This window comes from Elephantulus edwardii, unplaced genomic scaffold (genome assembly GCF_000299155.1).
Source record: "Elephantulus edwardii isolate Elephantulus edwardi_28Jun2011 unplaced genomic scaffold, EleEdw1.0 scaffold00003, whole genome shotgun sequence".
Taxonomy (NCBI): Eukaryota; Metazoa; Chordata; class Mammalia; order Macroscelidea; family Macroscelididae; genus Elephantulus; species Elephantulus edwardii.
Genome location: NW_006399753.1, coordinates 4,363,163 through 4,376,292, shown reverse-complemented (window position 1 = coordinate 4,376,292; position 13,130 = coordinate 4,363,163). Strand labels below are relative to the sequence as shown.

Below are 13,130 nucleotides of genomic sequence, written 5' to 3'. Positions count from 1 at the left end.
CCATCCATCCATCCATCCATCCATCCATCCATCCATCCATCTCAGCACACCTTGGTTCAATTATTTATGAACTCAACCATTATTTAACAGCTTTCTCTGCACTATGCACTAGATAAAAATTTAGAAATGTAAAGATTCATCCCCTGCTATCTGGAAGCTCATGGTCTTATGGAAGGAAAGACAAATAGAAATTTTCAATTCAATGTGATAATGTTATGACAGATGGAAGCACAGGGTTTGGTGAGAGAATAAGGTCATTTGTCTTGAAAACTGCAGGTGCTGAATAAATAGCTATGGAATAGAAGGGCCATGAATAATGGAAGGAAGGGATGGAAGGAGGGAGGGAGAAGGGAATTTGCACTGATAGTACTGGGCTCAGCATGGTCCCTTGGAGACGCCTTGAGTGAAGAGCAGGCATAACCAGGTGAAGGAGGTATGGAGCCAGAGGCCGCCGCTGTGTACACATGCGCCAGCACGCAGGGAGAGCAGCCCCTTCCTCGGAGGGACTGTGGACGAGGTGAGGCTGAAAGGCCATGGGAACTCCTCCGGGGTCGTGCAGGCCTGGGAGGAGAGGGTCTTCGTGCCCCACCTCACGAGCACCCTGCAGTCTGACCGCCCCTGGCAGGAAGGTCAATGCCACAGGGTGGACTGGAGGCCACCTAACCTCACACTTCCCTCCTCAGGCTTCTTGCCCAGGACCACAGGGGCCTTGGCAGGACACATCCAGGGCACGGACTTGGCTAGCAGGAACAGGCTGGAACTGGATGAAGCTGGTTTTGGCCTTGTGCACTGTGGCTAATGAATCTAAGTCTGCAGTGCCATCGCCTTCTCATTAGGGGTTTTTAACTAAAAACAAGGACCTAAAGAGATCTGGGTTTACACAGCCGTTTCTGGTCTTTATTGGCATGCAAGAAGTGAGTCACAGGCTCGGCTGTGGCTGGCCTGGGCCTGAGGCTGAGGCTGGGTGGAGGGCAGCCCACTGCCCGGTGCTGCCGGCCCAGCCAGCTCCCTCCTCCGCAGCCTCCCATTCGTGATGCAGGCACCAGGCCAGCGAGCACCGTGGCTTCACGCTCTTGCCCAGAAACAGCCTCTGCTGGCCAGCACCAGGGAAGGAGCCTCGGCCTGCCCGTGTGGGCTTCCGCCCAGTGCACAGGAGCACCCGTCTCCCTGGGGCTGACCTGAGAGGGAAGGTGCGAAGGGAGAAAAGACAGCAGGAAGGCAGGAGGGTTGTAGGAGGCTGGGTCTGCTACTAGAAGTAAACTCAGAGCCGAAATTCTTCCCTCCTATTTCTAGTTATTACTGTTGATGTTGAGAGCATGTTACAGGTCAATAAACATATGCCAAATTCAGCAAGACATACAATGCACCACTGTATCCATGCACAGGTCCAGTGACATCATCGCAAGGACTTCACCCTTCTTTTAGGAGTTGTCCCTGCCCCACTGACACACTCACTGCCTTCCTAGCTTTCCTTTCTTCTTCTTCCTTTGAGCTGTTGTTTTCAACTTGATCTCAGACTGAAAGAGAAAATGTTCAAGGAAGACATTTGTTTCTAGTTAAGCTAAACTATTGTTTGGTTTTAAGGTTTAAGGGAATATTTTTGTCTTCTGGTTTCAAGATTGTTTCAGGGCAAGTTTCAGAGATTCGTGGGGCCTCTGGCTGCAGGAAACCTGGACTCTGCTGTTGCTGCCATCTGTGCCGAGTCCGGAGCTGACTCAGAGGTGAATTAGTTGATCCTCCAGCAGTTCAGGGGCTGTGAACTGCACAGGACAAGTTGTCCATCCTCCGGCTGTGCAAACGCGGGTGGATTCGAACCACATGTCTTCAAATCAGCGGAGTGACTGCTTAGCAGGAGACCATCGGAATTCCCTGGATTCCGTTCAGATTTGAAATTCAGTCTTGCATTTTTCTCCTATTTGATCAGAATTCTCCTATAGAACCTTTGATTTAAATGTTTAGTAATGGTGGTTGCGGAAATTCTTAAACTGCCCTCTGATTGAAATAATTTCGTCATGTTTTTGCCTGCATGTCCCCAGTTACCAGCCCTGGGTCATTGAGCCCTTATAAGCTGGCACAGAAGCACTGGGCCACTGAGCCCTTATACACTGATTCAGAGCTTGGAGGTACAGACCCAGTGCTGGCTATGATTCCATGAAGGACACGGGGTGGGGGTACTTCAAACAACAAACAAGCGATCATAGTTCTGGAGGCTAAAGTTTGACATTAGGGTGTCTGCAGCACCCCATTCCCTGGAAGGTGCTGGAGGAAGGTCCTTTCCTGCCTCTCCTCGCTCCTGGGACCCCAGCAGCCCTTGGCATTCTTCCCTCGGCTTCTGGATGTTGCCAGTCTCTGTCCCCATCTTCACATGACCATCTTCACTCTGTATCTCTGGCAGCCTTTTCTCCTTCTCATCAGATACTGGATATGATTCTTTCCCACCAATCCTACTGGGTCAGGACACCACCCAAGAATGGCTCCACATTACCTTAACCAGCAACACCTTCAAAGACCCATTTCCAAGCAAATGACATCCTTGCAAAGTATCTGCACTCAAGGGTAGTACTGGGGCTTAGGACTCCAACGTGTACACCTGGGGGACACAATTCAGTCCCTACAGCGGGCAGTCTTGCACAACCTCCCAGGACACGTTGTCCTCCCAGGATTGTTTTTCCTTCTTCTCACTCAAATAGTTGAAAATTTGTTTATTGGACAGAATGAAGCATCAGGCACACGGCCAGGAGGGTGGTCAAGACTGGCAGGTGGTGGCAGTGATGTGGGAAGTCCACCACGCTGCTAATCACAAGATGCTCCAAGCTCTACAGACTCACAGCACGCCCAGGACGATTACGGTTCATTGCTGTGCCTCATTTCCTCACACTGCACGGACACTGGGTTTTGTTTAGTTGTTTCATTTGGGTTTTGCTGATATAAACTGAAGACCTGCAGCAGCCCTGCATCAAGCAATTCTCCTGGTGCCATCTTCCTCAGGGCACATGCTCACGTCACGTCTCTGTGTCACAGCTGGTTATTCCCACACTAGTTCAAGCTCTTCTGTCATGCTATGGCACACACATGACAGATCACAGTCAAGAGTACACACAACCTTCATAGGGAAAGCCCGGTGGTCAGAAGGTCAACAGGCATTGCACTGTTGTGCTTCTCAATGTCCTGGGTGTCTGGGACAGGACCGCAGGACCATCTAGGAGTGCCGGTGTCTGGACTAAGGATGCAGTAGCCAACGAGGGGATTGTGGAGAAGACACTGGTGAGGGTGCTCCGGCAGTGTGCCCGCCCCTCACTCCTTGCCCTGGGGTGAATCTTATTCTCAGACCAAATCAAAGTTGATTTACTTGCATCTGAGTAGAGATAACACGAGGCTGAGCCAGGAAGAGCTGGCTAAGGTGCATTATGAACTTTCCAGAATCCTGAGGAAAGCGGACTTGAGGCTACACCCTCCTAGTGTCCACACAAATCCACCATCAAGAAACAGAGGGACAAGAACAGTTCTCTGACCTGAAAGTCACTACGAATCCATGGCCATCTTACCCGAGGAGGCCAGGTGCACGATGGGAAAATCTCACCATCACTATCTGACCTCGGGTGGCTAGTCCCATCTTACTCAACTCTGTGGGTCTGGGCTGGAGCTCAGGGTCAACTTCAGAAAGTACCTTTTCTCCAACTGGGCAGGAGCAGTTGATGGTCTTCAAAAACCCAATCTGTTCACTGCCAGAGGTGGGGGGCTGCTGGGGAGGAGGCGGAGGCTCTGTCACGATGGTCACCTGGCACTGGAAGGAAAGCCTGGTGGTCAGAATCTGGCTTCAGCCCGGCAGCCAGCCTGCAGCACCCAGCAGGGATGACACCACCTGCCGGGGGCTGCACACCGCAACAGTCACAATCACAGGGCACATGGATGATCGCTTAACCCTTCCACGCTGACCACCCCAGGCTTCCATTATGGAGCTAGGACTTGGCCAAGGACACTGAGGCAGGGCGGTCAACGAAGGCAAACTGCATGTCCTGGTCACATGCTCCTCCCGCCCACTCACGCTGACCATCCCTAAGCACTCCCTTGCCCCACCTGTCTCATGTGCTGGAGCACCCCCCTCTGCCTGCAGGGATCCCTAAAGCGAGGCCTCATAGCTCCCATGGAAGCCTCAGGGTCTCCTGACACACAGACCTGCCTGCCCTCCCAACAGGCCTCATTTGACCAGGAAGAGGTGGCCCAGCGATGCTCACAGACTCTTCTGATCACATTCTGACCACGGACTCCATGTTCTTAACCTTGACAGCCACCCCCTTACAAAGCCCGCCCATCCCTTCTCCCTTCCCCTGATGAAGGTCAGGCTCACCGGACCAGAAGGGATGTCACAGCAAGTCTCCAGCTCAGCATGTCGCGAGTCACAGTAAATGACAATCCACTGCAGGTCAAACTGGGGGAAGTCAGGACACAGGGTGAGTTTTCAGGGCTCTGGGACCTGGACATCTCCACAGCCCTGCCCGGGGCTCCACATGCTGCCTCCTGATCTGGCCTCTGGCCACTGTCTCCCCTGAGTCCTCTGCTGAACTCGAGGGAGTTTTGCTGGGGTGGTCTGTAGGGAGATGTGCTGCTAAGCCAAAGGCCACACCTCTCTGGCAGTTCAACTCCATCAACAGCTCCATAGAGGAAAGAGGGACTATCCTTCCCTTGTTATTTACAGCCTCAGAAAGCCAAGAGCAGGTCAGATACGAGTGGTCCCAAGCCACCAGCACTGAATGAGAGAGTGGGAGAATGAGAGAGTTTGTGTGTGTGTGTGTGTGTGTGTGTGTGTGAGAGAGAGAGAGAGAGAGAGAGAGAGAGAGAGAGAGAGTGAGAGAGAGAGAGAGAGAGAGAGGCAGTGAGTAAGAGAGAGAGTGAGAGAGACAGTGAGTAAGAGAGTGAGAGAGAGAGGCAGTGAGTAAGAGAGAGAGTGAGAGAGACAGTGAGTGAGTGAGAGTGTAAAGCACCATCCAAGAGACGGGTGGTGCAGTGTTTAAGCACCTCACTGCTCACCAAAAGGCTAGTGGTCCGAACCCTCCCCCACCCCCTCTGTGGGAGATGGATGAAGGGGCCTAATCCTCTGAGGGTTACTGCCCAGGAACTCAACAGGGGAATTCTCATCTGTCCTGTGAGTCACAATCAACTCCACGGCAGTGGGTCTGGTTCTAGGTTGTGAAGCATCACCTATTTGCACCCCCTTCCGCAAACAAGGATGCCAAGGGCAGGAAAAGCAGGGCATCAATCAAAGGCAGGGGAGGAAGGGCATCGACCAAAGGCAGGCGAGGTAGGGCAAGGGCAGGGGAGGAAGGACATCGGTCAAAGGCAGGCGAGGTAGGGCAAGGACAGGGGAGGAAGGACACTGGTCAAGGCAAGGTCTTATTTTACTCAATGAATACTGTGGCCTTGAGCTCATAACAAACAGATGCTACCTCCTTCTTCCATTCTTTCTGTTAGCGTGATTATTTTCAACTTTGTCCCACGGTTTGTGTCAGTGTTTATAGAGTTAGTTTCCTTTCAACAATTTATCCGCGTTTTGACTTGTGATATTAATCACAAAGTCCATAAAGTAGAAACCCTCTTCCCATTCCCTCTCTGTGTCTCCTGTTTCCACCTGCCCTTTCTCTTCTCCTGTCCTGTCTTCTGAGCCTGATCCCGGGGCAAAGGCTGCCCCTTTGTCCGCACATGGCTGGTTGTTTAGAGAGCGCATTGCTTGCTGGCGTTACCGCTCGTGTGTTAGGCCACCGCGTTTCCTTCAATGGAGCTCCTCCTCTGCCGAGGTGGAACGCAGGGAGTGATGAATGAACGAACAGCATGAGAAGCAACAGCTGCAGGTCACTTCTCTTACACAACAGTGTCCCTGGCCTGACGCCACCCCTCGCCCTTCCAGGCCCATGTCTGATCCCAGAGCGCCGCAGCAGAGCCGTCTAGGCTGCTGGCCAGCTGCTGATGTCAACCTCTCCGTTTTATAAAACACCCCCATGAGCTAACCTGATCACCGACTCTTCTCAGAGGCAAGAATGGCAATTCCATTCACTCGTCTATCTGGCTTCAAGCAGAGCCAGCGGGCCAGAAACAGGAGAAAATGGAAAGACGGTAAAAATCCCGACTCCGAAGGAGGCCTGTTTCAAAGGGCCAGGCCTGTGTTTGTCAGCAGTGGCCGTGTGTCCAGAGCAGCTGATCCCACATCAGGGCTGTAGGGACTGATGTCAGAGAAGAGGAGGCAGAGGGGCTGAGGCAGGGACCAGAGAGGGAGGCGGCCAGAGCGGCGTGAGATGGCCTGGGAACCGTGAAGGGGTCTCTCTTCAACAGCCCGGCACACCCCCACGCCCCACCACACTGTTCTTCCTCTTTCTCTTTCGGTCAGAGGTCCCAGTGTTTAGTACCAAGTTGTTGCTGTTGTTGTTATGTGCCGTCGAGTCGCCTGCGACTCATAGCCACCCTATGTACAACAGCTCTAAACTCCGCTCTGTCCTGTGCCAATCGCACTGTCTCTGACACTCCCATCCCAATTATCCCACTCACTGAATCAATCCACCTCATAGAGGGCCTTCCCCTCCTGTGCTGTCCCTCCACCCTCCCAAGCATGATGTCCCTCTCCAAGGACCGGTCTCTCCTCACAACATGTCCAAAGTATGTTAGATGGAGCCTCAGAATGCTTGCCTCCAAGGAGCCACCCGGTTTAACCCTTTCCAGGACAAATCTGTTCGTTTTCCTAGCAGTCCATGGTATTCTCAGTACTCTTCTCCAGCACCACAGCTCAAAGGCATCAATTCTCCTTCTATCCTCCTACTAGTACCAAGTAGATAATTAAAATCAATGGAGAGAAGGAGAGGAGACCAAGTTTCACATCGTCCCCAGACCCCAAATCAGCCAGGGCGTCCAGGCCATCCTGACTCCTGGAAGCCCAGCTGTCTGTCCCTCAGGACTTTTAAGGCCATCATGACCTCTGCAGAAGCAGGCTGCCATGTCTTTCTCCCTGGGAGAGGCTGGTGAGTTAGAACTGCTGACCTTTGATTAGAAGCAAGTGCTTTAGCCATTGAGCCACCAGGACTCCTTCAGACTCCACAATATGAGGCTCATAACGGTGGCACCGGGCACGATGGAGAGCCAGTATCCTCCCCTCTCAGGCAGGCCAGACTAAGACACAGGCCCACCAGACACCTATGCTCCCTTACAATCTGAAACTCAGCGTGTAAGCGGCTCCCTCTGGGCCCGAATTCCCTCCCTGACCAGGAACAAGAAGGCTAAATGAGCCCTGCCGCTGTGGGAATGGAAAGTGGGCACAGACATCAGCCACCAGGAACACAGCACCTGGAAACCTAAACCCTAAAACGTCAATCTGGCTCCTGGAGAACTTCGACTGCGTTTCCCCGCCCATATAAATCTTTAGGGAAGAAAACCGACTCTCTCCCAAGAACCGGTGGATTTGAACCACTTTTTAGTTAGTAGTCTTTGCAATTACTTGTCATGCATCAGACAGCTGGATAATGACTAGGGAAGATAGAAGGAGAGTTGATGCCTTTGAGCTGTGGTGCTGGAGAAGAGTGTTGAACGTACCATGGACTCCTAGGAGAACAAACAAGTTCATCCTGGAGAAGGTAAGACCAGGCTGCTCCTCGAAGGCAAGGATCTGAAGCTTCATCTGACCTACTTTGGACTTGTTGCAAGGAGGGACTAGTCCCTGGAGAGGAACATCATGCTTGGGAGGGAGGAAGGACAGTGCAGGAGAGGAAGACCCTCAATGAGATGGATCAATTCCACGACTGGGGTAATGGAGATAAGTGTGTCAGAGACAATAAGGTTGGCACAGGACAGAGCAGGGTCCCTATGAGTCGCAGGTGACTCAATGACACATAACAACAGCAACTGACACAGAGCCAAATAATGGACACACTGATGAGGAGAGCAATGACACCTAGAAGGCACTCACTCCTTGTAACAACCAATCACACAAGATCAAAAGCATAGCCTTTGCCTAGGGAGAAAGATCAGAAGGCAGAAAAAGCTGGGTGATGAACGGAAATGGGCATCACAGGAAGGGGGTGGGCAGCAGGCTGTTACATAGTAGGGACTGTAGTCAGTGCCCGGACATAAAATCTAAAGAAACGCTCAGGTAGAAAGTCAATGTGCTCTGTAAATTTTGACTCAGTGCACAAGTAAACTTAATAAGTAGGACCTTCAAATGGAGCAGGAAGTGTACCAAGGTACTGTCCTTTAGGGAGAACTTTGCAAATGTGAGAAAGAGAAAATGACATGCCTTTGTTGTATCCTGTTCTGGGCAGCTCTGCCTGTAACGGGGATCGCTGGGGACAGTCTGAATCTCACAACAAGAGAATGCATAAACAGAAGGCATAATAGATACCACAGCGTGGCGCAGCTGGAAGAAGGAATAAACTCTCAATCACTTTCCATACAAAGTGCTGTGATCCACATACACGTCTGCACGTCAGCACCACTCTGGAGAGCTCTGGCGGCCGAGCGGTAAGGAGCTGCATGGCCTTCCCAAAGGCATGAGGCTGGAATCAACCAGCTGCTTCACAGAAGAAAGATGGGCCGTCTCTTCGCATGTAATTTACTTACAGCCTCTGAAAACCCACTGAGGAGTAGCTGTGAGTCGGTTCCAGCTCCAGGGAACACAACAGACTGCAGACGTGCACGTGTGTATATAAAACTACAAGAAATGGCTTTGGGGTGTACTCAGCCCAGATCATGACTCTTGGTATTTCCGGGAGGTGGGAGTGCACCCAGGCAGGGCAGACGTGGGGGACCACAGCTGTAGGTTCTAACTCCCACAGAGCACACAGACCAGCCCGCGCCCTCTGCGTGGGTGCACACTTACGGCTCATGTGTTCGCGTCTGTAGACAGATGTGTATTTCTGCTGGAAAGGGGGGATGGGAAAGGAAGGGCTTTGAAGGAGCAGAGACAGGGGTGCAGGGGCACGATTCCACACGGCTGTTAGGACCGCTTCAGGACCCCTGTTCGAACAGGGATCAAACACTTCCCTTTTAACCAGGACGGTGGCGATTCTGACCCACCTGTGAGAGTAAGTTGAGGTGGTGGGCTTCTGGAAAAGCTGCAGCCTAGGAAACTCCTGGGACAGTGCCACTGTCCTGTCACAGGAGGGCTACGAGGCAGAATCAGCTCACAGGGAACCAGCTTTGGGGGTGTGTGTGTGTGTGTGTGTGTGTGTGTGTGTGTTTGGTGTACCATTGGTTGATGCAATAAGAAAGTTTTCTCTCTCATATATTTTCTACATATAGAAAACAAAAGGAGGAAACCTCTATTTAAATGTACAAGGTCTTTTCTCTGTTTGTTAACCATCACTCCACATCCCCTCATGACACAAATTCTTAAGAGTTGGAGGAACAAGGGAAGGTCTGCTGCTTCCGACCGCCCGAGCCTCAGGAGACAGGCCTAGTTGGTGGGCATCTTCCAAGAAGAGGTCCCTGCCGAGAAATGCCGTGGGCACTTCTGCTCCCAACACATGATGGTACAGGAGCTGACCCAACAGCCGTGAAGGCCATCAAGGAGCTGCCTGTCCGCACACCGCATATCTAAGACCAGCATGGAGCTGTCTGTCCGCAGTCTATCTTTCTAAGACCAGCATGGAGCTGTCTGTCTGCTTGTCCACCTGTTTGCAGGCCGCCTTTCTAAGGCCAGCATGAAGCCACCTGTCCACCCACCCACAGGCCACATGTGTAAGACCAGCATGAAGCCGCCTGTACGCCCATCCACAGGTCGCATGTCTAAGGTCAGCATGGAGCTGCCTGTCCACCTGTCCTCAGGCCACCTTTCTAAGAGGTGGACACTATCCTCCTCTAGAACGGAGCAGCCAGGGCCACGTCGGCCAAGCTGTCCTCTGTGGGTGACGTGCTGAGCACCAGTAGGTGTCCAGCACATGTGCAGTGAATGACTGGATAATAAATAAACAAATAAAAATCAAGATGGAGAGAGAGGAAAAGAGGCAGAGAAAACGCGAGGGGAGGCGGGGGAGTTAGGGGCGAGAGCGGTGTGTCTGGGTGTCACTGTGGCAGGCTCTGGGGTGGGGTTCTCCCCTCTGAGGCCCCCGAGGTGTGGAGGAACGGGCCTGGTACTCACGTCAATGGGGACGCTGTCGTAGAGGCGCTTGCCGATGACCGTCTTCCCACGGATGTCGATGTTCTCACGGGCCTCGATGGGCAGCGTCTGCACCAGCGCGCAGTCAATGTACAGGGACACGCTCTGGCCCTGGACGCTCAGGGCCATCTTGTGCCAGTTACGGTCAAAGAGGTCATCGACCCGGGGTCCTCGGAAGACCACCCTGACGGCATCCTCCATGACGCCCACGGAGTTGTACTCCACCGCCTTGTTCTCGCCGTCCAGCCGGATGGAGACCTGGGGGGAGCAGGACCAGAGACTGCTGAGCTTCACGGGATTAGGGGCAGCGACGGCTTTCAGGGTGCGGCAGACCCAAGTTCAAATCCTGGTTGGGACTCCACCCTACCTCCCACACTTGGGCAGATTACTGTTCAGTTTGGAGCCTTCAGGTTCTCCTCAGCACGTGGTGTTTATATTGCCACTTGTTTAAAGTACATTATTATATGGAATAACTGGAGCCCTCTGTGAAGGTTGCGCTCCTGTGTCATCTTGGCCAGGCTTTGGTGCCCAGGTGTTGGGGCAGACACTACTCTAGATGGTGTGTGGGTTAGGGGTGGGGAGTGTATTCTATAGATGTGACTCACTCACGTCCCTCACCTGCTGACTTTCTGTTAAGATGCTGACCCCCCTCACCCGGGTGAGTGGGCCCTGAGCTGGCTGCGGCCTGCACCCAATCGATGGTCACACATGTGTGGTGTGACCTTTGTTTAGCCTTTCTGTGCTATTACCCTATTTGTAAAATGTGGCCAATCGCAGCATCTACACTATGAAGGGTGAGGTTTCTATGGTGGTTATAAACACAAATCACTCTGTTGTGTTAGGTGCTCCCAGAGTCGGTTCTGACAGCTACCCAAGTACCAACAAAGTCCTGCAACACCCGTGCCATCGCTGAAGCACTGGGCTGGAGCAGAGTAGCGACTGGGAGGTGAGGCTGGCACAGTACCAGGTGGCCACAGGTAGTTGTTGCTGCTGTTAAGTGTCATCGAGTCACACACAGTGACCTTGTGAACAACAGATCTGAACTCCGTCCTGTCCTGCGCCATTGCCATGCTCTGACACACCTGAGCCCATTTCAGCAGTCACTGTGTCAATCCATCTGATTTGGGGTCTTCCTCTCTTTTACTGTTCCTCCGCCTTTCCAAGTAGGATGTTCCTCAGAAGATGCTCAAAGTACGTGAGATGAAGCGTCACCATCTTACCCTCCAGGAAGCATTCTGCCTGAACTTTGTCTAAGACACATCTGTTTGTTCTCTCAGCCGTCCATGAGATGCTCAGTGCTCTTCTCCAAATCACAGCTCAAAGGCGACAATTCTTCCTCTGTCATTCTTTGTCATTGTTCAGCTTACAAATGCATATTAAGTGATGGAAAAGACCATGGCCTGAATCAAGTGCACCGTAGTCCTAATGACAGGTAAAAGGCTCAGGATTTGTAAGCATTTACAATTCAACACACACATCTGAAGCTTCACCATCCTCCCTGACACACACACAGCCACATACACATGTACACACACACACACATTTCAGTCTTATCCACTTCCTCCCTGTCCATTGATCATTTTTCTGAAGTTGGATGGATGCCCCTCAGTTTTCTCAGAAGACAAATCGGAAGATGACAACTGTAGAGGGTGACTGCAAGTACACTAAGGTCATGTCTCTGAAACGGCCTCACGATGGGCGGTCAGTGCGCCGTGTGGGGGTGTGATTATCCACACGGCTCTGCTCACACAGGAATGTGGTCTGCCTTCCTGCAGGTCTGCATTGATTTTCCCTGTGTCTAGCCAGCGTTCCCTCAAGACACGGAGGTGGCCATGGGCATGTCCACTGCACAGACTCAACCAAGACTTGTGTGATGTAACGAATGGAATTGCCAGCTGTGTTCCTGGAAATGAGGCTGAAGTCCTGGAAGCCAACCACCCGGGGTATTCTAGGCCCTGTTCATTCTGCCAGAAAGGGCCTGGGGGATACATTGCTCGGCCAGCACCATGAAAGAGGAGAACCCAGACTGAGGGGGCAGACCCCGCTCACCCCACAAGTATGGAATGTCAGAGCAGGTGCCCAGTCCACCAGCCAGACCCTGAGGAAGTGGAGATGCAGGACCTGTGTAATTAGAAATGAGGTGGACGGGAACCGGAGGACCTGCCTACTCCACAGAAAAGGGGCCCTGGAGAGAATGCAATCCCCTCCATCCATCCTCCCACACTTTGGAAGCCAAGCCACTGGCAAGCAAACCCAAAAATATGTATGCATCCGGATCTGGCCCAGGACGCTACAGAAAAATCCACCTGCAGGGCCAGCTGGTAGGCTGCAGCAGAGCAGAGGTGTAGATCAAGCGGGTTAATAGCAAAGACATGGGAGCTTGATGGCTGTGCCTTAAATCCCAGCTGTCCCGGACCACTTCCGCAAACAGGCAACGTCTCAAACTGGGACTCCGCTTCCTCCTTCAGAAGCTGCTCACAGTAGAAGCTACTCAGGACGCTGCTGTGAGGACTAGAGAGCTTACGATCTATGCAGCACGGAGAACTGTCCCGAGCTCACAGGGAGTGCTACAGAGGAGCCCGTCACGAAATTGTTCAATATCAGGGTCTAGATTTAACTGCAGGACAGAGTTCAGCTTGCAGATCCTCTGTCTCTCAAATTGCCATCCGTGAGTGTGGGTACTGGAGTGCAACATCTCAAGGCCATTTTTACTTCACTTTAATTCCAAACTAAAATACCATAAGTATCTGCCAGCTGAAGATGAGCTGTGTCTCCACATAGTTCATGTTCCAGGAGAGGTCAAGGCCAATGGCAGACAAAGATGTGGCGGCACCATGAACTGTGCAGACAACAGAAGGTCAAAGCAGCTGGGACGCTGCACGGTCCAATCGGCGGGCCACAGTCATGTCTGTGGGGCTTAGATGTGGCTTCCCTCCTTAATCTGCCATGTGCTGTTGATGTTCTGTCTTCCTGAGAGCGAAAGTCAAAGCCCACCACA

General features: G+C 52.3%; 1 protein-coding gene across 1 annotated transcript in view; it reads right to left on the bottom strand.

The window, feature by feature from the left end:
• Nucleotides 1-11,039, bottom strand: part of COL22A1 (collagen, type XXII, alpha 1) — a 210,880-nt gene extending 199,841 nt beyond the window's left edge. The window contains exons 1-4 of the mRNA XM_006879451.1: nucleotides 11,004-11,039; nucleotides 10,115-10,390; nucleotides 4,349-4,429; nucleotides 3,668-3,784 (exon numbers count right to left, since the gene is read on the bottom strand). Coding sequence (XP_006879513.1) covers nucleotides 3,668-3,784; nucleotides 4,349-4,429; nucleotides 10,115-10,390; nucleotides 11,004-11,039 — 510 coding nt within the window. The remainder of the gene's footprint in view (nucleotides 1-3,667; nucleotides 3,785-4,348; nucleotides 4,430-10,114; nucleotides 10,391-11,003) is intronic.
• Between the last annotated feature and the right edge of the window lie 2,091 nt (nucleotides 11,040-13,130).